The 25948-nt window shown below is 41.4% G+C and overlaps 1 protein-coding gene across 1 annotated transcript in view; it reads right to left on the reverse strand.

The window, feature by feature from the left end:
- Nucleotides 1–25948, reverse strand: part of zfhx3 (zinc finger homeobox 3) — a 134077-nt gene that overhangs the window by 6872 nt on the left and 101257 nt on the right. Inside the window, 5 exon segments of the mRNA XM_034196870.1 lie at nt 160–5733; nt 5914–6037; nt 9485–9685; nt 10204–10340; nt 19219–19326. Coding sequence (XP_034052761.1) covers nt 160–5733; nt 5914–6037; nt 9485–9685; nt 10204–10340; nt 19219–19326 — 6144 coding nt within the window.

A 25948-nucleotide genomic window follows, 5' to 3' on the forward strand; every position in this document is an offset into this window, starting at 1 on the left:
GATAGTGTGTTCTTTGGTGCAATCACTGAGTTTTACATTTAAGTACTATATGTGATGACTTTAGTTTGTAAGTTGGTAAATTACAGTTTAAAAAACAACTGCAACTCCACCTCAAATATTTTGCGTTTACTCAGAGAATGAATCCAACTCATGACATACCTGAATTAGATGAGTTAAAGCTGGAAAGAGAGGGACTGCAAACCCCTGGCAAAAGGACTGGTGGTATGCCTTGCAGATTTGGATACGATGACTGAAGATTCAGAGCCTGCATTGCAGGGTTATCAAACAAACCATGCTGCTGCATGGCCTGCTGCTGCGCTAGTCCTAAAACTTCATTGGCCTTCTTAATGCGGTCCATTTCTTGCTGGGCCATAAGTTGGCGGACGGTGGCAGGGTCAAAGTATTCTTTTTCCTTATCGATTTGGCTGCCAATGGTATCCTTCACCTTATTGATGTGTTGCTGGGAGAAGATATGATCACGGATAGAGAGGCGAGCAGTGTACTTTACACCACACAAAGTGCACTCCGTCCTCGGCCCCTCATAGGATGTCTGATTAATTCCAAAGTGCTTGGCCATGTTGAGCTTTGCCTTTTTCTCCTTGGCACGAGCGTTTTGAAACCACACCTGAACAACTCTCTTTGGAAGTCCAATGTCATTGCCAAGTACCTCACATTCCAGCATAGTTGGAGTCCTGTAGTCGTTGAAACAGGATTTCAACAATTTCAGCTGAAGGTTATTCATTTGCGTCCGGAAGCGCTTTTGGCCAGGTCGATCTCCACTGTCGATGCTCCTGGTCCCTGAGGCTCCAGGACTTGGTGAACAGGGGTCAGCCAGGCTGGACGTCTCACTGTGTTCAATAATATGTTCGTCATACTCCCTAGTATAATAGCTTGTTGCAGGGCTTACTAGCCCTGAAGACATCTGGTCATCAGTTTCAAGGATGGCGGCTGTGCCACCAGACTTAGACAGGTAATCACCACTATGCTGGCTGTGCTTTGCATCAGCACTGTCATTATCAGCATTGGCCTCATCGCCTGTGGTTGTGTCAGTGATAGCTGTATTCACAGAAGAGCAGTCGTCATTATCCAGTTTGTTTGGATCATAGCTGAGGTTCACAGAAGACATGGTTGCAGTCTCAAAATCTTCCATTCCCTCAACTTTAATAGATGAAGGGCTAAGTAGAGCCCTAGGAGACAAATCCATGATTTTGTTTACTGGTGACATAGAGGAGCTATGTCCATCACTGTGTGCTGGGGCCATTTGAGAGTAGCTTGAAGTATCTAGACCATCTATTTTGATTTGCATACCCTCATGATCAGGTAACATACCAGCTAGAGCTAAATTATATCCAGCACGTTTGGCTTCATGCCAGTGACGAGAGCGAATGTGTGCCTCAAGGGCAGTTTTTGCTTTAAAAAGTGCTCGACAAAAAGGGCACCTACGATGAGCTTGAGCTGGCCCTACTGCCCTAAACTGACCTTTTCTCTCTCTAGCTCTGGTATTTTGGAACCAAACTTGCACTACTCTCTTTTTCAATCCCACCTCATGAGCAATGTGGTCAAGCATTTTACGCGTAGGATTTGAGTCTAATAGGTACTTCTGATAAAGGATCTCTAGCTGCTCAGGTGTGATGGTGGTTCTGAGCCTCTTGTCTCTCTGTCGTTCTTCTGCACTATTTGTGCTGTCGTTCTCTCCTGGGCTAGTGCCAGCTTTTTCCTCCAACTTCCTCTTCAGGGAATTCATGGTGGAGGTGGGGGTAGACGGAGAGGTGGCAGAGCTGCTGGGAATCTGTGGCATTGCTCCAGAGAGTAGCTGACTTGCCAGGAGAGGATTGCTGGGATCAAATAGCATGAAAGACATATCTATTGGACGGTCTAGGAATTGAGGGTGGATGAATTGATTTTGCACAGAAAGGAAGTGTAATTGCTGGTGCTCCTGCCAGTGCTCAAAGGAGGGGAAGCCAATCTTGCACTGATCACACTGGTACGGGATCATCTGTTGTGCCAATTGTTGTGTGGCAGAGGTCATATGTGCATTGAGGCTCATGTGCTGGCTTTGCGATGCAGCCTGGCTTGTCTGAGAGGCAGAGGGACCACACTGCTGCTGTTGCTGAGAGAAAGAGGACGATGAATGCTTGATGGGCTTTGTTTGTATCTTCTCTTCTCTCTGAGGTCTATGGTGTTGTGCCTCAGACTGGGGTTGATGTACAACCTCCTGCTTAATAGAAGTTTGGGTTTCCCGTGCCAGATCAGCAGAAATGTCTGGTAACTCCTTGGGCTTCTCATCAAAGAGGTTAGAGGTGGATGCTGGCAATGCCTCCTCTTTCTCAGTGGATGGGAGCTGGGAAAAAGCTGAAGTGGAGGGTGGAAGTGGGCAAAGACTTGAAGAAGAGGGCATTGGGGTGTGACAGGAGGACCCAGAGGGAGTATAACAGTCATTGGAATAATCCATTGAATCCTCATTGTGGCTGTCATATTGACCCTCATCATCTTCATCTTTGTAACACAGCTTCTTTTGGTGTTTTATTAGATCAAATATACGCTGGAAAACCAGACTGCATTTCTTGCACTGGTAGTTCAGATTTGTCGTGCGTACATAACGATCATTTGACAATTCTCTTCTTTCTCCCTCTTTTGCCCCCTCACCCTGGTTTTCATAATTTTTCCTTGCCTTCTGGCGAGCATTTTGGAACCACACAACAATCACACGAGTGGGGAGACCCAGAAGGTTGGAGAGTTGTTCAAATTCATCATCTTTGGGATACGCATTGGCATCAAAGAAGTCTTGTAGCACTCTTAGCTGGTAGTCAGTAAACCTAGTCCTGGAGGATCTCTTGCTTCCATAAAACTCTTGTTTCAAAGGTTCAGGGGAAGGAGGTTTAGAGTCAATTTTTGTTTCTTCTAATGTTGTTGTTGGTGGATTATTGAAATTGTATGGCGAGTCTTTGTTGCGCTGTCGTTCTTTAAAAAGGGTGTTTCTGAACCAGTGCTTTATGACTTTTTGTGGAAGCCCTGACTTGTCTGCCATCTCTTTAATCTGTTCCTCGTTTGGCGAATTGTTGATATCAAAGTATTGTCGCAGGACCCTAAGTTGGTCATCTGTGATGCGTGTCCGCGGCCTCTTGTTCTGCTGCTGCTGCTGTAGCATGGCTGGTGTAAGCTGCTGTTGATAGAGCATGGCCAGTTCTGAGGCCAGGCTTGACTCAACAGAGTGTAGCTGTGGCATGGACTGGAGAGACATGGACTGCATCATAAGTGGTGAGAAGAGGGGCAAATCCATTGGCATGGGAATTTGAGCTTGTGGCTGTGGGGTAGATACAGTTGGAGGTGTATGTGAGGCAGCAGAGACAGGAATATTTGGTGTTGGAGCTCTTTGGGGTGGAGGAGGTGGAGGAGGAGGCTGTGGAGGTGCAGGAGCAGCCTCTGGTGTAGGGGGTCTCAGTGGATAGAGTTTATCATATTGTTCTCTGTATTCCTTTGCAAATCTCTCAAGGGATCGAAATGGAAAGAAAGCCTGGTGGATATGCTCCTGGTGACTCTTTAGAATCAGTATGTTTGAAAACAGCTTGCCACAGGCTTCACATTCCAGTTTCTCCAATCCCTCAATGGGGTCCACCACTCTTGTTATCCCACCTGGACCACTTGATCCTGTAGGTACAGCTGTCTTTTTCTGAACTTTCTGTTTATTTTCATTGTACTGAATAACTAACTCAAAACCAAAGTTTTCCAGCAGAGCTTTGGTAGCATTTCCTCGAGCATCTGATGCAATCCTTGGTGGAGGCAAGCCAGTATCATGGTTTATGTTTATAGCAATATGCTGCATGTCTTTCTTTTCTCTTGACTTACTGTCTGTAGAATCTCTGTTAGCATATTCTTCATTTTTTTCATTTATGGCCCTTTCTCTTTCTCTGTCTCTCTCATTCTGTAAGTTGGAAAGTCTCTGCTTTTTTTCAGCCTGCTGGAGCAGAGCTGCACTCTGTTGCAACAAAGCCATCTGCCCCTGAGCCTGCTGCTGTTGTTGTTGCTGCTGCTGATGTTGTTGATGTTGCTGCTGCATGTGGTGGTGCATCAATTGCTGCTGCAAGCAACTTTGCTGGGCCTGCTGGGCAGAGTTTTTTAGATCTTCAAGCAAGGAGGAGGTGGAGGAACCTGCTAGACCAAGCGCTGCGTTGCTCAGGCTGATCTCTGGGTTCAGCTGAAATTCTGCACCAGGGATGTAGAAAGGGAATAGCAACTGCTGCTGTTGCAGGAGGGGAAGTGAATCAGCTGTCATTGGGAAGTGCTGCAGAAGTGCTGGGTTGAATAGCTGTGACTGTAAAAGAGCAGCCTGCTGCTGGAGCTCTTGTTGAAGCTGGGCTTGAGCTTGGGCTTGAGCCTGAGCCAATTGCTGTTGTTGCTGAAGCTGTTGTTGTTGATGTTGTTGTTGTTGGTGTTGCTGCTGCTGTTGCTGTTGCTGCTGCTGCTGCTGCTGCTGATGTTGCTGCTGCTGCTGCTGCTGCTGCTGCTGTTGTTGCACCCTAGCAGACAGCATGTCAGAACACTTTTGACTTGACTTTTTTACTTCATGGTTCTCCGATGGTAAGGAATGGCAGCTCAATGAAGAATTCCCCATGCTCTCATTGATATGACCCTGGATCATATTGTTTCCAAGAATACTCTGAGCTGTTTGAGACCCAGAATAATTGTGGTTGGTAGAGCTAGTAGTTGAGTTACTAGCTGGGCTTGGACTAGATGTTGAAGTGCTGATGCTGGACCCACCGCCGCTTAAACCAGTAGCACTTGCAGAGCTAGGAATCCCCCCTGCTGCTTCAAGTTTGGCTGCCCTAGCTTTGGTCTGGTGTAGAACAGAGCGCATGTGGATCTCCAGAGTAGAACTCTGGCTATATGCCACATTACAGGTGCTGCACTTGAATGGCTTGTTGTCAGGGCTGCTGGTGGGCTCCGGGTGTCCAGTAGTGGACTCCTGAAGAGCCCGTTTCACCTTGTGCAGATGGGAGACAGAGTTATAGTGAACTAAAAGAATGTTCTTCTGTGTAAAAGACTCTTTGCATACAGTGCACTTGAAAGGACGAGATGGATCCAAAAACTTCTCCATGGTGAAGTTGGGGCCCTTTCTGAATGGCAAAGCACGTTTAGGTTCAGATCCAGAATCTTCCTGCAGTGAACCAGAGTCACTGCCTGTTGGGCTTTGTTTATCTTCTTGGTCACTTTCATCTCCCTCTTTCTCATCTTCTCCAAGACTTCCATGCTCCTCACCAAGGGATGGGTCACTCATTACCATAATGTCACCATTCATCAATAAGCCCCCATAAAGCTGCTGGATATCAGCTTCAGTCAGCTCCAGGTGGCTAGTTTCTAGATGTTTCTTCAAGGCCTGAAGTGTTCTGAAGCTTCGCTGGCAGAGACAGCACATGGTGGCTGCCCTGATCACATGGTACTGTGAATGGAGCTGTAGTTTCTCCACAGTCTTGAAGGCCAGGCTGCATTGGTTACAGCGGTACTTGTAGACATGGCGATCTGAAACAGGCAACTGCGGCCTTTTGTTGTGAACCTCATTGAAGTGCATCTGGAGCGAGTTGGAGGACTTAAACACTTGATTACAGCCTTTCTTCCAGCACAGAAATCCTGTGGCATCATCCCTCTCTGACTGTTGATCTTCCAGCGGTGACTTTTGAGATTCAGCTGTTTCTGTAGGGAGTGACATTCCCTTCTCTGGATCAGCATCTGATGCATCTGTGAATAAATACATAATAAAAAAGAGAGCTTTCCGTTAGATGGCTGCAATTGCAAAGTAAATATCACCAATTACACAAAAAAAACTTGAATTATTAGTATTAGTATTTTTTGAAAAAACATAAATCCCACATAAATGTTGCAGTAACCTGCACATTTCTAACAGAGTCAGATACTAACCAGCAGGCTTCTTTATATCTTCAGAGTTAGAGTTGGCTGTGGCATGAGGGGTGCTTTGGGACTCTCTGTCTGGACTTGGTACCGGTATGAACATGCTGGCTGGCAGTACTTCAGATGCTGATACCTGGAAAAACAAAAACAGAAAGGAATTATAATGTGAAAGTTCTTGCGGGGTGATGATATGATTTAATATGTACATTTAAATGACTAAAGGAAATCAACAAACACACAAGAAGAAACACAAAGCAGTTTAAAAAGCCGGGTTAGATGGAATAAAAGTGTATACTGTAGTAACATTTTACATTGCACTGAGGATCATTGACATTCAATATAAAATCAAGATATGAAGCTGATATTGCTCATGTGTATATTATTTACCAATGAATCACTCATACTAGAGCAGACATGTACTGATGCATACACACATTAAAAACAACATAATATTTAGAAAAATGCTATATTCTTTTACATATTGTAAAGTTGGCCGTGGCTTGGCATTCGACTACTTAAATTTTGCTGCTGCCAATTAGGATGATGGACCTCATGTCATACAGAGTGTCAGCCAGCTTAAAGCTCACACCAATGCACTAACTGCATCCATCCACCAAACACTTTAGCTGAAGCTTCTACTTAAGAAGTGCAGCTGTAAGTGCCGAAAAATATAATAAAACACATATTATAAAAATAATTGCTAAATTGGACACTATGCTTCTTAACAAATTGGTTAAATCAAAGGAAAACAATGTCATTGCTGATAACAAGGTACACATGTTTAACTTGGAAAAAGTTTTTTTCTCTTTACTTTTCTAAATCAAATATTTCAAGGACGAATAGGTATTGATTAAAAAAGTACAGAGAGGAAGTCTGGTTCTCTCCGCTCTCAAAAGGTTGGAGTCAATCATGTGTGAACGACAGCAACCTCTGTTTATTTCTGATGCTCTCCTCCAAATGTCTACCTATTTCTCCCTCTGATAACCTTTTTTCATCCCCAAAACTTGAGAATTCATCAAAGTCAATAATTGACAGTACCCTATGCAACAATAATAATCTGCTGAAAGTGGATGAGGTCAGAATATGAGGACTGTCTTTCTCCACCTCCATCAAATTGCTGAGACAAAGGAGTAAAAAAATGAAAGAACGCATACTGGTGAAACAAGTATTTAAATGTTAAAGAGTTCAGTTTTTAGATTGGTATAGTTGATTTTTGTTAATTTACCATATGCTTTCTAATTACTCCTCTAATAGCACAGTGAACACACAGCTGAATGTACTCTAGCATGTCATATAGCCACAGGAAAAATCCAAATGAAGCAGATTCATCCGCAAACAACAGGATTTCTAAGGTTAAGTAAAAGAGTTCCATCCCAAAGTGCCCACTATATTTTGTTACTGAGGTCACAAATATACCAGAAAACATCCAGCCATTTCCCTCTTTGTTTTTGATACCTTTCTATCTTTTCAAAATGAAAAGTGGAAAATTAAAGCAATCAGCATTGAAAGTCACAAAACAAAAAAAGCAATGATTTACATTACAAAGTGGACTGTTTCTAGACAACTGCGTCATTAGGCGATTAGTGGAAGAAGTAGTATCCCAAGGTCACTTTTAATTTGGACCGCCTAATTGGCAAACATAGTTCAAAATGGCTATCATCCAGCCAGACTCAGAATTAATGAAGCACAATTATTTTCATTACCCTATCTTGCACAGACAGAAAATGAGACATAGAGTGAGAGAGGGAGGACTGGGGGAGTGTGTATATATTATATATACACTGTTATGTATATATACTGTATCTGAGACAGAGCATGAGACACATGGGGTGGAAAGGAAAGGAGGGAGTGCAAAGACGATAGGTGGCTGAAGGGTTGGAGAATGAACGCATCATTATGCATGCTTTGCAAAAAATAAAAGTCACCTATTTCAGAATTAATTGACTCCTCTCCTTACATGTGAATAGGATAAAGCACCTTAACATCTGCATTCACCAGTTATAAAAGGGTGCTAGCTTTAATGTGTGTTATATTACCTCTGTTCTATCACTGTCCTCTTGTAGTGGCTCAGTACATTACTACCACTATAAATAAATAAATATTGCCGTCTACCATACTGATGTGCTTGCCATTTACTTTCTATATGGGGGGTGAAGGCAGCAGACAGTAATGTTTCACTCAGTGATAGTCCTGCATTGCTATTTAGCTTAACAGGACAGAACAGAGTAAAGATTTGCTAAGTGATTTACAAGAAAATAGGAAATAAAAAGGATTTTTAAAAAAAATCGATATTAGACATTTTGTTTTCCCTTGATTACGATTAAAGGATGCAAATAAAGTAGACACATTGTTCCCAGTGCATTGTAGATAATATAAATCTAATTCCAGGACTTAAAAGTCCAAGACCACATTAATCAAGATACAGACACTACCAATTTTGAGGTTTAATTTTAACTACCAATTTCCAACCTAAGGAATGGACCTGAAATACACACATTTTGATATGAGACTTGATTTTGGCCTGATTTTTCGTGAATAATAACATTTCCAATGCTTGTACTCAAGTTGCATATAGTGGGGAGACTGTTCATTACATTTTGATTAATCCTTGCCACAATTATTTTAACATATTCATCATGAAAAGCCTTGTTTTGACTTGCACACAAGTGATCAAAGACATGGCAAGAGTGTCAGTTTAGTATAAATGAACTGGGAGCGAAGAGACCTGCTCATCTTGAAATTATAACAAAAACCAAAAAACGATTAAGAATTCCCCTTCACAAATGACTGTGATTACAAAAGAGCTGGCAAATGATGATGGGCACATTAAGACAATGAGAAAAGAAAAGAAAAAATATGCATCCCAAAAAAGCCCAATCATTTCCAATGAGCCAATGGGATTGCCTGTAGCCATTTCACAATTACCAGCATTCTTTGTGTTTGATAAAAGACTGAATGTTGGCAATTTAGAGGGGGGAAGAAAGGAATGACAATTGTTCTCAGAACTAGGCAGCCACTCCAGGCTGAGGGATTGATTAAGAGCTAGTGACTCGTCTTCTTGGTATTGTTGAAGCCTTACACTGGTCCTTGACCTGACCCATTGTCTGCAATGTGATGGGCCATATTGTGTTTAAGTAGCAGCATGGTGGGCCTATACAACATGGCTTTGGCCGGCAGTTGTTTTCTATAAACGGCTATGTAGATAATTGAAGAAACACTATGGGACAGATTGAATACAGAAATTGAATTCAAAATGTTGATTCGTGCTATGCACAATACAGCAAGGCCATATATTTGTTTATCTATGTTTTGCTTTTCTCCTGTTGTCCTTGACTTATACAAAATACGCATTTCATAATATGCAATCTCTTTGCTATGGTGCTGGATGACCCCACTTAACAGTTTTCACCTGCCATGACAATTTCATTCATACCAATTTACCAACACTTCAGGTAACCTTGAATTGGTAAAGCAAATCATTCTAATAAATGAATGAAGAACCATAACAATGAAGTTAAAACTTAAACCTTTCCAACCACACAGTATCCAATCACAGGCAAAAAAAACATTAGGGACTTACTGAGGCAACAAGCTTCTCCACACAGTCAGGGGCCACACTGTGGAGGTGTGTCAGGTGGAACTGCAGGTGGACCTTGTTGTTGAGCATGTCCTGGCATAGTGGGCAACGTAACATTGGCTGGACAGAGTGCTGCGTCATCACGTGCATTCTGAGACGATTCAAGTCCGTGTTGGTGAACTTGCAGTAGGGGCACTGGTACATCTGGGTGGCAGAGAGAGAGGGGAGAGGGGAAACAGATCCACAAAGGGTTAATGGGGTGAAATAGGTGCAGTGATCACAGTGGGCCTGCTTGAAGAGGAGCTGTAGATCAGGCGGGAGACTGGGGCCCCTTCCCTCAAGCAAGCAGATCCCTCTGATCACAACAACCGTGTAATACTGAGCACCACTGAGTCTTGGCACCTACTTCAAAGTGCTCCCATCTGTCAAATACTATATTGATTTTCCACCTTATACACAATTAGCAGTGCAACTGCAGCAGAAAGGCTAAAATAATTTTGAGTAGATCTGGGGAAAATCCTGCCTAATATAAAAAGGGTCAGTGAGATAACTAACTAAATATTATTAGAAGTATATTTTTACATTACTTCTTTTAATTGATGTGGAGTTTTCAAGCTTATAATGAGGCATTGGTATTTGAGGATGGAATAACCTTTAGCAAGAGTTTTTTAACATCTGAAGACATCACATTTTTTTTATATGGTGTGGTTTGTAACTCTCACCTGCTCCGCAGCGCTCTTCTCAGCTGTCCTGGGACGCTTTGAGGAGAGAGGGCTCTCCGAGGTCTCCGACCGAGAAGAGGGCCTTTTGGAGGGGATCGGGGAATCTGACTGGTGCCGTTCCGAGTGGCCAGACACTGCTGCACATTCAAACAGACGCACACAAACACGGAGGGATAAAGAGAAGAGAGCAGACATGTCAAGACAAGGTGAGGACTTGGCAGCCTGGGAGCACGTCAATCAATAACACTGTGGATAAAGGGCTTTGGAATGTCTTTCTTAAATGTGATAAAACTGCATTTAATGGGAATTGGGCATAGAATGTGTTGTTATCAAACTCATGTCTCCCCATAAAAAAGACAACACATTTTGTACTTGTCTTTCCATGCTGCTGCAGGTGAGCTGTCTATTACATTGTTGGTTCTTAGGATATCGTACAACACTGTTTTCAAGTGCGAATGAAAAATATAAATTTGCAAGTGTGCAATTTTTGGATTTCATTCCATTTAGTCTGTGAGTTTACAACATGAGAGGAGGTTCACACACATCTTGAAAGCTCATCATACAACTGTTAAACTGTTATATTTATTCTTGTTTCAAATGCATCTGCTCAAATGTCAGCTGAGAGTTTTTCTAAGCTATAGATTTACTTTACCCATTAAGTGATCCTCATATTGTAATAGGAGCATACTGCACGTAAGAAGACTTCTATATACATATCTTCAACCACCTTAAAGGCAAAAAGCAGAGGTCAAGCAGATTTTTGAGGGACAGTTCTACCAATCCTAAATGTTGGTTAATTTTAAAAGAGCACTGAGGCATTTTTTTAAGAATCAAGAAATACATGTTTTTATTTATATACAGTTGGTCTCATCTTTGAAAATTCCTCAGCTCTGTTTCCAAAAGCAGGGAAATGCCAGCAAAATTCTCAGTTTCAATGGCATTTCTGTAAAAGGTAAGCCTTATCTATTGTTTTGTGGTTTCTATGGAAATGGACTGTGACAAAGACAAAGACAAAAAGAGCACAGCAAGATTAGAAAACCTCTATCCCCCTGATTTGTTTTTAATGTTTCCTCAAAGCTAGGTCACATATGACAACAAGCTCTCATTTAAGTCAAATATTTCATGACAAAAACATGCCATTGGACTCAAAGGAAGCATCAGTCGGATGATTAGTCATACACAAGCATATTCACAGGATACAGCCATGCTTCGGTGCCCAGTCTGTGGAAATATAAAAAAGGGCTACATTCATTCTCGGTTTCCTGCCAATCTTTGAAAATATATCTTATTATCGTCACCTACAGCTACCTCAAGTGTTTCACTAGCTCAAAAACTGAATCACACAGCTAATCCTTTTAATGAAAACAACACCAATATTAACAAAGAAGCATGTCTGAAGAGCAATGCATCACTCAAGAGCCCCTGCAAACCACTTTAAAATGACTAAATTCACATGGAGCAAGCATGGGGGAGCTGTAGTATCATCAAGCTTTGTCACTAGTGGAAATAATTCACTGTGAAACTTAAGGACGTGTCTTACCAAACCCTAACAAGCCCATAAAGAGTTAAATGTGGAGTGATTTGTACAGTCCTAGGAGGGCAAATTGAGAACAGAGGGCATTGGAAGGGGAGGGTGATTTGGCGGGGGGTCAGGTTAAGCAGGGCTGACCACGCTCCTGCTCAAGACATTAAAATGTCAGCTCCAATCAGGACGAGGGCAGTTGAGCTGATTACCCAGTGGGGGACCTAGCTTTGGACAGAGCAGCCTGCAAGATCTCCCAGAGACACTGGGATCAGACGAGGAGGCCCTATTAGGGTCCAGTCACAGGCAATCCTATTAAACACATCCGCCAATAAACAAAGGGAAAGTTAAACAAAAGGAACCTCCCATTCCCTGACATTAACCTCTCAGTCATGGCGATGTCCTCACCAACTCCACTTCAGTTCACTCCTACTGCAACTGAACTCATCTCCCGAGGAAAACAACAAGGGACATCTGTGGTCACTTACACATCTCAACTATCTGGTTGATCTTTGGACTACTCAAGTTTGGAGATCATAATGACATTTAATAACGAGAACATATGTTTCTTTAAAAATAAATTCTCTCTTTTTCTGGCCTATTGAGTTAGTTAGAAAATAATGACCTCTGCATCTTTACTTTTTGTCTCTCCATCAAGGCAGTGAAGGAAATTATGTTCTTCAAGACAAAAGACCCAAACAGTAGCCTCAACCAAACGACATCTGTTAAAACTATTAATATCAGATTGCAACACTTTTAAGCACCTGCCTTTTAGTGTAAATTCCACACAGACAGAAAGAAACAAGCAGAGCAGCTGCTACAGCTTAAATATGTATAATTGCCATTCACTGTGAATTACTTAAGTTTCGTAACAGAAACACAAAGTAAAGAAATTAATTCTAGAGCAGGTAACAATAGGGTTTATACCGCTGATATAAAGTACATACAATACAGGAAGCAAACATGGATTACAAACAAGTATCCTCTAAACCTCATGATAAAGAGGATAAATATAATTGATAATAAAGTATATTCCATTTCTACAATTGCTCCAAAAGCACCAGAGAGGTGAAACAAGTGGCTGTTTGAATCTGAAAGGGGCCCATACTGGCTCTCTAGCTCACAGTGTTTTATGTGTGCGTGTGTGTGAGAGAAACACAGAGAGAGAGGGACAGATGGAAGGCTGGGAGGCTTACTCAGACACAGTCTTTCTCGTCATGGCCAATTAGGACTCCATAAATCTGATCAATTGCTTCTCTTAAGAACACTACACCATCACCATGACTAACATCCAACTACTGTATCCTGTTTTTCCGTGTCAAGGGTGATGAAAAAAATGACCAAAACATTGCCAAGTTGGGAAAGGAAATATAGTTTTTTTTCTCCCTACACCGTCTTACACGGCAGATTGGAAACTAGTGTCCGAACATTGCTGCGTTCACGTGATACATTATGATCTACAATTTGAACCCATAACATTGGGTCCTGATTGAGCAAGTATACTGTAGGACTTTTAGAGGAAAAAAAGGATGTCAATAGAGAAAAACAAAAGGACTCTGGTTAGATGTGCTATGACACTGCTTTAGAAAGACCTAGAACAACAGTACATGTGTATATCTGTATTTGACCTTGGTGGATGGTTTGATTAATGCTTCTCCTATTCACAAATAGTCCTCTACAGAGACCACTATCGGCTCCCCCGCCGATGGTGACCTTAATGTCTGTCAGGAGTCTGTCTGCTATGCTGACCTCTTCTGCCTGGTCATTAGACACAAATCCCCCATCCACACCAAACCTCTTCTGACAGATACACAGGGTGGGTTTTTGTTTGAAAGCACAAAAGGCAAGGCAGGAGTGGAGAAACCTAAGAGTCAATTAGGTGATTATTAATTCATGTCCCTTTTCCGTAAACCAGAAGCTTTTGCGCAGTCGAGTCCCGTAAGTGAATTGGACTTTGGCACCTCGTCTCACCTCTCATAACTGGACTGTATTATTCAAGCAGCAAAGGGGCTGTCAGCACACTGCACCAGTCTCTGGAGCAATCACAACCTTGTTGTGCTTTTAATGGAAAAAAAGATGCCTGCTGGACAGAGTGACTGACACAGCACAGAACAGCACAGCCTGAATTAACTACAACAGGTCATCTGACATTTAAATCTTCCAGGAGTGCAATCACAGCTGCCATTAATACGCTGTGTCCTTGGGACACTAGTCTAAAATGAGTGACTTACAGTAAACAGTCAAGCAGTGAAAGATGGGAAAAAGATTAGTGGTGTTTTGGAATTCCCCTCATTCGGCTGACATGGGGTCCTCATCATCTCTGGAGCCTCTGCCCCCTTATTACCACAGTTCCTGTCTCGCCGCGGCAGCTTTAGGCCTCCGGTTGTAAAATACATAACCTATCATCCAGTTCGTGCAAGCCAGCGAGGCTGCATAACTTTACTGTCGCTTTGCCCAGAACAGCCACAGTCTGCCAATCACTTAAAACTGAGGCTCAGCCCACAATTCCTCTACATTATGAACCTCCCTAGTGTTATACTTTCTGAAGATGTCCTCTGATCCAAAACTCCCTAAAACCTTTCACCTTCACACTGTAGAGGGCTTCTGATGGGTCTCCCTGCAATGTAGAATTGTTGTATCTGTATTCCCTGTGCAAGTTGACTATTAATATGGAGATGACTCAACTCCCCCAGTGCTACAAGTCATTGTCTGTTAATGCTATGCTAACAATACCCGAATATTGTCTGTTCCCTGTCCCTATTTCCATCAAGGTTTTCAATCTATAGCTTGTGTCAGCGCCCAGAGCAATAAAGGGCAGTGTTGCATTTCATATTATATTTCTCAGGTGATTATGCTGCATTCGAAACACAAGAAAATGAAACATTGATTTAAAAGGCAATATTGAAGCTACATATGAAATCATTTCCTATTATTTATGAAGTCCAAGATAAAAAACACTTCACTGTGCCGTATGACTTTTATGCAGCTAAACAACAAGAGTGGAAGAAAAGCCACTGGGAGATAAAGAAATTGAGTGGAGATATTAATTAGCAGAAGCGTTATTAATCTTCAAGCCACTGAACAACACTGTGACACGACGTTCACCTTTACAGGACGCTTTGAGAGACAGCGCTTGTGCTGGCCCATTAGACAACCCGTGGTAAAACTCATAAACACTGAGCTTTTAGGGAGTTGGCTCACAAACAAGGACAATTTATGGCCTATTATCTTCAAAGACAAAAGGAATTACAAATTTGAGAGATGACAAGCACTCAAAGGACATGATATGAATATGTAAACATTGTCATTGTTCGGCTTCCTGATCAAGCAGACAGAGTACTACTTAGGGTTTAAAAGCAATACAAAAAAAATTCCCATTGCACTGCATGTCTCCCAGTTCAGAGCAAGAATAAAACAATCTTAAATAATTTGATTGTATCTAACCATAAGCATAAACCATAGCAAATATTAAATCCACATATCTGCACTGTTATAAGAAAAACCGTCCATGGTAACAGTACACAATTAAAAGACTGCAATGCCAAGGTGCTGGGTCTAGGGGATGCTAATCGGTATGTTTATTATCCAGAGTAAAGGCAGCATCTGCAGCACACAAGACAACATCTGTTTCACTTACACTCAATACACCTGGATGTGCACATGTGCATGCAAAAGCACATTTTTGTGGACATGGAGCCAAAAACACACAGTTGTATAAGCACACCCAGAGGCCCAGTCTTCATTTAAACAGTTTCAAAGGTATAATGTAAACATTTAACTTAACACATAACACATATGCAATTTTGTATCTGGTTTGTGTGAAAACCTGCTGTAAAACACACAGCACAGGAGTGTACAATCCTGTAGAAATAATTTAAGATAAAAAGAAAATGTTTATTTTAACACATCTGTGAGAATATGTACAGTATAGTTTTAACATACCGTATTTTTTTTCATAATATGAAAAATAAGTGTCAACACACTATCTCTATAATTGTATTTTACTATCCCTCAAAAGTCTACTACACATGCCTAAAACCTCAACATGACAATCAAAACAAAACATCTGTGCAGACATTCAGTCTGGAATGCATTAAGGTTGATTATGTATATTTAGATTTCACCTTTTTAATTTTGTTTTATCAAGCTCATCACATAAAAGGTAAAAGCAATGTTTTCTGGCTAAATGAAGTAGGAAAACAACATAAAATGCACCATTTGTATACAAGAAGCGTGAAAACAGTCATATTTAATTGGTGCTCCTCAAAACTATGTCAAAATACTCCTACACACTTTTACAGTAACAATTAGGCCCAAGCTAACACTGACACATTCCAGCATGGCAAGTGATGGTAAAAAGGGATTCACTGCATACAAACATGTGCTGTCTGCCTTTAATATTATCGTGTTTGTAAAAAAACGAAATAACTTACAATATCATTTAAAGTACAATTATTTCCAATTTACCAACATTTACAGTAGTTGTGGCAAGATAATTGAGCTTTTTGTCCCTCAAGCACTCGTTTTATGCACTGTTTTCCTGACTAAATTCAAATATCTTGCATTGTTTTGGACAAACAAATACAACCAAAAAGACACAGATTTGTACAATGCTCGTTAAAAAATATGCCGGACTTTCCTTCTTCTATTGTGGAAAACCAGATCAATTTCAGGATTATTTTTCTTACGAAACCCTTTCTAATGTCTCCTTATCAACGCCCTCCCCCCCTTGCAACCTTCAATAAAACCTTTTTCATACATTTATGTTAAGTATGTCGAATAATATTGTTTCCAAGTCTGCAGGCGTATTAACAATTCCCCTCCTTCCTCTTCTTTCTGCTCTCTTAACCTTTATATCTTCCTAGCACTCACCCTCCTGCCTTCCTCCGTGCTGCATCCCCATACATTCAGCTGCTGCAAAAACACAGCACCTGCTTTAATGAAGGGAAGGAAAACATTCCTATGCAGAAGCTCTCTCCTTTTGTCAGTGCTGTCTCAGCTAGGTGTAGAAGGAGTGAGGAGAGAAAAAGAGAGATATCCTCATGGCTATGACATTTATACATATTTCATACGAAGCAATACAAATGATCCTTTGAATTACTAATCATGCAGGATGATTAAATTGCAGCTATGGCCAACCTGAGCGTCTTCCATTAAGATTTTTGTATTTTACTTATAATTACTTTTACTGTTATTTTGTATGTTCTTCTCTCATAATATATACTTATGATAATGTACTGTATAATCACAAAACGCTGCTCCACATTTTAGCTGCGGTGCGGGGAGCATATGACATTTACATATGTCTGAATGCCTGTACATGTATATATACTGTATGTGTCATATTGAGATAAATAAAAAAACAGCAAAATAATGAAGGCATCTTTCAAAAGATGACAAGCTGAATACATATGCATTTAACAAAGGCTTCTGATGTACCTCTAAATTATTTTAATGAATACTGAGGAGCTGTGGAACAAGAAAGAGAAAATAAGATTGACAGTGGCTTTAAAAAGGAGGAAGCCTTTTTTCTGTGTTCGCTAATGCTGTCTGTCTGACAGTGACTGTCATTTGTAAGGAACAATGTTGTGCTCTGTTCCAACAGCTACATGACAACGATGAGAAGAAATACTTCAATAGTTCTAATGATGGACCTTAGAAACAGCTCAGCCTCAGACAGTGGGAGACCGAACACCTTTCAGATAAATAACAGGTTGGCCGAGACGCTCAGACACCATTTTTTAACATGCACTTTTTTGTGTGCCTACTGTAGAAACATCTTCAGACAATCACTAGCCCAAACAAGCGCTCCTCTGTTTACCGAATGCATTGTGAGGTCTCCCTGGCTTTTTTCGTTACAAGATGGTTTTCTGCGCTTGCTTTGAATGGGCATTGTATTCATCAATCACAAAAAGTTTGAAGTACAAAAAGAGACCCTTCCATTAAACTACAGCTGTCTACCTTTCGCTGACAACACTGCCTTGAACCCACCACCCCAACATACCCACCCTACTTTTCACTGACATCAAACAGAACCTCAGACCTGGTTCCCTAATGCACATTTCTATTTTTAACTAAGCATTTCTAATAAGCTGCTGGGAAGCTGTACATTTTTCATATGCAAGCATATCTTTCCTTTGTGAAAACACAGAAACACACTTATTTGGTGATTAGCGACTGACAGAGGGGAGGAAAGGAACTGAATATGCTTGTATCAAATTGCATGCCTTTCAAAAAGGAGGAATCCTAATGCGAGGAGTCGTCTTCCTGTGCACCACAGGTATGAGTGAATTATTAATCGGCCAGCTCATTTTAATGCTTTTTAAAGTGCTTTATTTTGATGTGCTAAAACATACTTTTAGCCATATTCAGTCAGGCATGCATATCATTATTTCTTCCATCAAAGAAGAGTGTCGCCCTTTCAAAGAGCACAAACAACTCAGCCTCATTTAAAATAGAAGTTTGAATATCAAAGACATTTTACAAAGGCTGGGCTTCAAACACTGTGATGAAGTTTTTTTCCTACACTTTATAAAAAACGTAGGTATGCAAAAGGTCCGAATTGTTTTCCAGCTCTTAACCCGACTAGTGTAAATCAAAAACATCCTGGAGTAACACAAGAAGTTAGACAAGTGAGAAGCATCAATCCATGCCTGTTACTGTTCAGTGTCATCATTATCAAAATCTCTTCTATTGAAAAAGAGATGTCTTAACTACAAACATTGTTTTTCTAACAAAGGTGTATAAAGTGAATTCTGTTTTAAAAAGAAAAATGTAACTTTAATATAATAGGTTCTCAACTGCTTTCGATATAATAAGATGCAGTGTTACACATATGGAATGTATGTAGGGCCTTCAAGTTATCCCGACAAACAGAGAAGAAACAAATCCATGCATGCTGATCCATTCAAACTGGAAAGTTGTCATGAATACTTCTAAAATAAGACCTTTACCGTTGGCCAGATATAGTTTAGGCCTTAAGCTCCACCCCTCACCCTAAGCCCAACCCCCTGCTTAGGGCTGAACACCTACACCTGTCAATATAAAAGCCCAAAGATAAAACCATCCTGATCTAATAACACAGGTTAGTGTTGTTTGTCTCCTGTTGTGTGCGTGTAGTTGCTATCACATGTGTGTACACACTGGACATGAGCCCAGCTGGAATTACACATACAGGCCCATCTCTTCCCATCACCTATTGAGCAAAGAGAAAACACTGGTCACATGTCACCTGAACATGTTATCTAATTTGATATTTTATCCTAACTGTTCCTGATGGGATTTATTGCTTGCAAAAAGTGCAACCTTTGAAAGCTAGAATTGTATTTAGGGAGGTCTTTGTTTAGAGAGAGTGTGTAATGTCTTAAAAAGACTTTGAATATGTTTTGTTAAAATAGGTTTGTTTTAATTAGACAAAAGGCCTGTTGTTCAGCGCCATTCAGGTGCAGCGCCACATGTTTCCTAAATGAGTGTGGTGTAAATATTGGCCTTACCTGTCCCTTTGGTGAGCTCCTTCTCCCCCCCACTTTCTCTGTCTTTGGTTTGGTCCTCCTGGTCTGTGGTGGTCTCACTAGCAGCCTCCACATCCTCACTCAGCTCTCCTGAAGGGGGAGGGAGGATGGGATATGTAAATTACCACGCCATCAGAATTGGTGGAAGCACTTAAAGGGACGGCAGCGTTTTTTTCTATAGGAGCTTGCAACAATTACATATGCTGACACACAGTTGCAAGGCTAGCAGACAAAGAGGGCAGAATCTGCTTTCTGCTCTCTGTCCTGTGCTGTCTGATCATCACTGTGAAATTTGTTTTGACAAGTATTTTAAAATCAGAGTTGAGTAACAGTGAAGGATTAAAGGCACAGATGTATTCATACTATTAATATTATTATTAAAAATTATTATAAATATTTAAGTTGTTTTGTAATTTGTATTATTATATTTATATTTGTATTGCATTGAGAGCTTACTTATTATATTTCTCAATGTTTCAAGACCATGACAAATATGGTTCCCTCTGTTTAATGTGGTCATAAAACTGCGGAAAAAAGAACACATGTGTCCTGAAGTGGGCAGATGGAAAAATAATTGAGTGAGCGCTATCCTTCAAAAGGAAGACCTTAACGTAGACAAGCCCCCGTTTTCTTTCTCACACATGAACATACACATATATTACTGGGCCCTTCTGCAATGCAAGGCTCATTTCACTTCTTTTATCCTACTATTGCAACAACAGCAACAGAAATCATAAATATTTAAAACTTTCAGCGCCACAATTCATTTTATTTGTATGCCAAGTCAAAGGCACAAATCCCCTGTAACCGCCTTAAAAGCCTCAGCTCGATATATCAGGCCATTTAGGAGCATTGAAGTCCAAACAATGGATATCCGATAACGCCATTTGTAAGTAACACACAGAGGAAAAGATAGCAAAGACAGATAATAAAAAGGGCATCAATCTTGTTTATTTCCCTCCAGTGCCCCCTGAACATCCCCTTTGCCCGTTAAGTTTGTTTAAAAGTAGTGGGACTTGCATGCAATAGCATTGATTTGACAACAGTAAACTAGGCCGCAGTCAATAGGTCCTATCAGTTATTACACACGTCAGCTAATTCTCAGCAAATGTACTTAAATGCTCTTTTGAAAATGCTTTCATGCTCAGGTCTCTACTCTATGAGCTATTGATATATTGACAATGCTACAACAGCAACTGAAATATCCTGTTCAAGTATTCAGCCCTGCAGTCATCACGCATCCAATCTTAGCTCACCACATGACTACCCACAGCCAAAACCACTTTTATGGCGATACATTATCCCCAACACTCACTGTTTATCATGTCAGTTGTGAAACATTGCGTACACTGTACACAGAGTTGACATCGTGTTTGTTCTCTAACTCCGGTTTGTGTCATTATCACGGATACACTTTGAAGACTCATACATTTCTGAACCACACTGCTCTTTTCACAGTCCCTTTCCTGATGACAAGTCTTACTCATAGATACAATATTCAGATGTTTTTCTCTTCATAAGTAAATGCATTATGCAAACAAGTCATGTTTATAAAAGAAAAATACATTAAAGGAAATAACAGTTTTTTAACTTGACATTTCATTCTCTATTGTGCATGTTAAATACATTCAACTGTCTTTTTTGTGTATGCAAAAAAAAAGGTGTGTATTTAGGAATATATACAACATGTTCTGCTATTTTTAAGGCAAATACAAAACTGGCTGGCTGTTTAAAGGTTGAATAAATACACACTGGCTACAGAATAATGTAATTGTATTATCAATTTGTATACATATGGGGTTATCCAGTTAAAAAACTAATAAAATCGAAGTTGTGGAAAACACCTTTGTATTACCGGCAGGAAAAGAGCAATATCTTCCATTTCCAGCTTGCTGACAGGAATGCTGTAGCACACAGCTTTTTGAGCGGAGAGATTGGTGAATGCTTTGTGTTGTTACACATTATAGCTAAAGGCCGATCCTGTGATCCAATGATCGTGTGTTCAAATAAAGATATTTAAAAGGGATGACTGACTCCTTGTATAAAAGGATATTTAAGTGTTCCCTCGATCCCACACACATGAATACATTTTATTATTTTATTTTTAATCATGTTTCTATTATGTTTCCAAGGAAACTCATGAATTCCATCCAGTGCGGCCTATGCTGGTGAGGCGGATCTGAAACATTCCCAGGAAACCAGAGATCTCCTACCGAGTCCCAAAATCACATCTAACTCCTGCTTGCATACATATTCTCCGTAAGAATTAGGATTCTGCAGAGCTGCATAGGGGCTCAGATTACAAAATAATCCCCAGGTAAATTTGTTCACCTTTAAAATCAGGGTAAGGTGTCATTTTGTAGCTATGTGACACTTGCAGTGAGACTAATTCCCTTCCTACACATTATTACTCACTTTGTGCTCATTACTGTGATAGGCAGCCAACAGTCTGAAGCTATTCAGCGTCCCTGCCCACCCATAACTTCCTGCACACCAACTGTACATGCTGACATTATATTTGTTCCTCCATGTGCTTTCAAGCTTCTTTATTTAGATGTTTAATCAACGTATATGACACTCCTAACACACAGCACACAGAGCCCTGTCCATAATTTATGCAGAAATGCAGACATTTCATTCCAGGAGCAGCATTACATCTTTAAGTGGCAAATAGCTTCGCCTATTCCTCATCTCATCTCCAACAGTATTACAGCATGATTAAAGCCAGGCCCACCGTAATTAATGAAAGGTCATGAGTGGCCTAAGAGTAGGATGCAAATTGAAGAGACACTAAAACTGTAGCCACAGATTAACTCTGGAAATAGATGAGGAGAAACACTCAAAGCTATGGCAGCAGGCCATTTCTAACCCAAATCTGAGAGATGTTAAGGACAATAGCTTGAAGGTTGTCTTCTAATTAATTGTCTTCATTAACCATCCTAATACAATGATATGAAACAGATCCATTAATCTAATCATGCAAGCTGAATAAGCCCTTTGCCGACACAGAGATTACACTCATCTATTCTGAGCGTATACATATCAGCTTTGCTCTGCCAGTCACTCAGTGGGGACAGTCCATGGGCTCACTGTTCCAGCATCTCACAGACAGACACGTTGCAGACGTTACACACACACACACACACACACACACACACACACACACACACACACACACACACACACACACACACACACACACACACACACACCACACACACACACACACACACACACACACACACACACAACACACACACACACACACACACACACATACACACACACACACACACACACACACACACACACACACACACACACACACACACACACACACACACACACACACACACACACACACAGCAGCCTTCCCCTCTTGTGTTTTGCCAGTGAGTGCAGGAGCTTAATCAGACCCATAGGTGTCACTCTATACAAGCTGGGAGAGAGCGACTTGCTCACACACATTAATGAGGTGCGGGGGGAAGGGGCCGAGTAGCAACAGACAGAAGAACACACGGGGAAGGGGAAAAGGGAAGAAATATGTGGAGACGACAAAAACAGATGCTATGCAAGAGGCGTCCGGTGAAGATGAGACACTGAAAATGGCAAGATTACCTTCAGATGAGAGAGAGCAGCCTTCCTTTCCCCTGAAGAGCAGTGATTACACTAATGCTAATCAGACTGACAAGCACAAACGGCATAATAAATAATTGATGGTAACCACTGCACTTTCCAGTATTCCTTCCCAGACTGTAGAGAAGAGCAGCAGCAAGTAATAATAGTCACTCTAGATATCTTTCACTAGGTCAGGCTCCTCCTCTATCCTCGGCCTCAGCAGAATACACTGCTATGATGATAACTGCCTTTCTTAAAGTACAGAATGCCAGTCCTACCTGAGAAGGGTTGCAGTCTTCCTCAAACAGCAGTGTCAGGCTGCTCTTTTTTGTTGCATATACAGTCACCAACACTGTCTTGTCTGTCTCTCTTGGCTTTTGTATAAGTCCTGAAGAACCAGCGCGGGGGCTGAGCTGAGCTTCTCCCTCTCCCTGGCTCTCGAGTGGGGCTGAGCTCTGCTTCTCTCTGGGCTCTTGTGTGGAGCTGTGAGTCTAAGCTCTCATTACTCTCATTATGATTATTGAGGCTGTTGTTATCATTTTAACCAGGTGTCAGAGGACCGCACTGTAAATCAGAGAAGTGTGCTCCCCCCACCTGCTATATCCAGGGCCGGACAGCTTCCTTTTCTTTAACGCTGCACTGTCGGATAAAAAGCAATCTTATTTCACACTTCACAGACTCTATCTTTCTCCCCTACTTTTTCTTTTAAAAATCCCCCTCTTGCTCCCCCCATCATGCCTTGCACCCCTTCCTAATATCAAAGTTGGCCTGACTCTGGACTAGAGGGTGCAAAATGAAAGTGACAGGAGGGTACCATGGGACAATGAGACACAGGACCCATGCTGAGGGCTTTCATGCATTGTCCGCTCCTCATATCAGCACCTCTGTACCCCGTACGCAAGACCCCCCTTTTAAAGCAATACACACAGGAACACACTACCAACCCCTCGTAACCCTCCCTCCGCACAGACACACATACAATCACACACGTACACACACTCACTCACACACACACACACACACACACACACACACACCACACACACACACACACACACACACACACACACACACACACACACACACACACACCACACACACACACACACACACACACACACACACACTCACTCACTCACTCACTCACTCACTCACTCCCTCACAGAAGCTCCCTCTGTGCATCCTCACAAGCTACCTCTCATAAAACCACAACAGAGAAAAACATGCCCACAATCTAGCCAGAGACAAGAGGGGCTTATGAACACCCAATAAACCACAACATGGCAATACCAGTAATTGTTTGGCCACTGCACTAAAAAGCATCCAGCTGAGTTAAATTAGAGACACATGTTATGTTAACAAAACATACTTTTTAAATATGACACTGATATGCACTTTAATCAATGTATTATTTAATATGAACATCACATTTAAATATGAGATACATTTGGAAATGCAGACAGTAATATTTCAAATTAATAAAAGAGTAGTAAAATACATAATTGCACCAAAAAAATCAATGTAGTAAAATGTCAGAAAACGCACACAAAACCTGCCATACACACACAAAATGAGAGTGTATCTGCCTCTGTACTCTTCTCTCGTGCTCTCACTCCCTCTCTCCCACACACTTTCACATTTTGAAAGGAAAGAAGAGTAAGCTACCTCAGTGCTGCTGGTCGGAGTTACGTGTTAGATTCCTGACCTGTCTATGGGGGGACTCGCTGGCCTCTCCCTGCTGGCCCTGCTGTGACCTCAGGATCTAAATGTGAATGAATACTTTGTGTCTCCATGGGGCTAAGGGCAGGAGGGGGAGAGGAGGAGGGTAGCAGAGGAGGAGGAGGCGCAGGAGATGGAGGAGGGGTGCGGGGTTAGGGCAGCTAATAACTAAAAAACTTTAAACGGCAAGTTAATCACAAACAGCAGTGATAGCTCACACTGCCCTAGAACAATATCGTGGCTTCCCCTCCTCCACTGCTCTCCCGGTGGTGCCTGCTCATCAAACCTCCCATAGGTCTTCCACACAACACTTAATTTGATCCCCCTTCCCTTTCAAAGTCACTGGCCATTTTAAAGTATGCTCAGCACAATCAGGTCACAAAGTCATACACAAAAGTCATGTATTCTCTAACATATAAAATATATTTAAACAGATAAAAACATAGCTAAATTGACCGCTGTTTTCTGCTCTTGATACTCAGTTAGTTAAGAACTGTTATTAATGTATTAAATATGTTCCCTAACGTGATATCTCGTGGGAAATGATACTAATTAGAAATATTTCTCGTGATAATGGCATGTTTAGATACATGGCAAATAAAGTGGATAAAGTATGTGCCGCTCTATTTCTTTCCTCTTTGTGTTTTACTTGAGTGATGAAGGAGAGGAGGATCTGGGTTAATGTGGCTACACAGGGAGTGAGCATTCAGGGACTGCTCATGCTTCTGTCCCAGCTGACACACACACACACACACAGTGACTTTCTTGAATGTCCAAGATGATGATCGCTCGCTAACGCATATTATGTCCACAATGGAAGATGCAGGCTGTACTTTTCCCTGCTAGGATGGTGGACTAAAAGCCTGGATAGGGGGCAAAAACATAACTGGGCAGTGCTTTTCCATCTACTCTGCCTGAGGGACATTGTCCTGCACAAAGAGTCACTCTGCCTTTCTGCCACCCCCCGCCATGCATTTATGCTTGTCTCCTTCCATTGCTGCCTCCTCTTAAATCAACCTCCTTTTACTAATGCATCTTTTTATTTTTCCTCCAGCTCACACTACAATGCCTTCACCTATTTGCAGCTATTCAAAGGCACCAAACAGAATTGGGGTGGGTTGACAGAGTGTGGGGGTGGCTGAAGGGGTGTCTAAAAAAGAGGGGAAAAAAGCATCACCAGTGTCATGAAGGGCAATCACATCAACTCTGAAATATTCACCAGTGGGTTGGAAAATGCGATGGTACAGTTATGACAGGCGAACAGGCAACTCCCCCCACTCTAGCCCACAGCCCCCCGCCCTTCTCTCCATCAGGGCGGAAGCGCGGTGGACACTCTGAATATGTATAACCCGGAAAATGTATTGATTTTTCATTT

Source organism: Gymnodraco acuticeps, unplaced genomic scaffold (assembly GCF_902827175.1).
Source record: "Gymnodraco acuticeps unplaced genomic scaffold, fGymAcu1.1, whole genome shotgun sequence".
NCBI lineage: Eukaryota > Metazoa > Chordata > Actinopteri > Perciformes > Bathydraconidae > Gymnodraco > Gymnodraco acuticeps.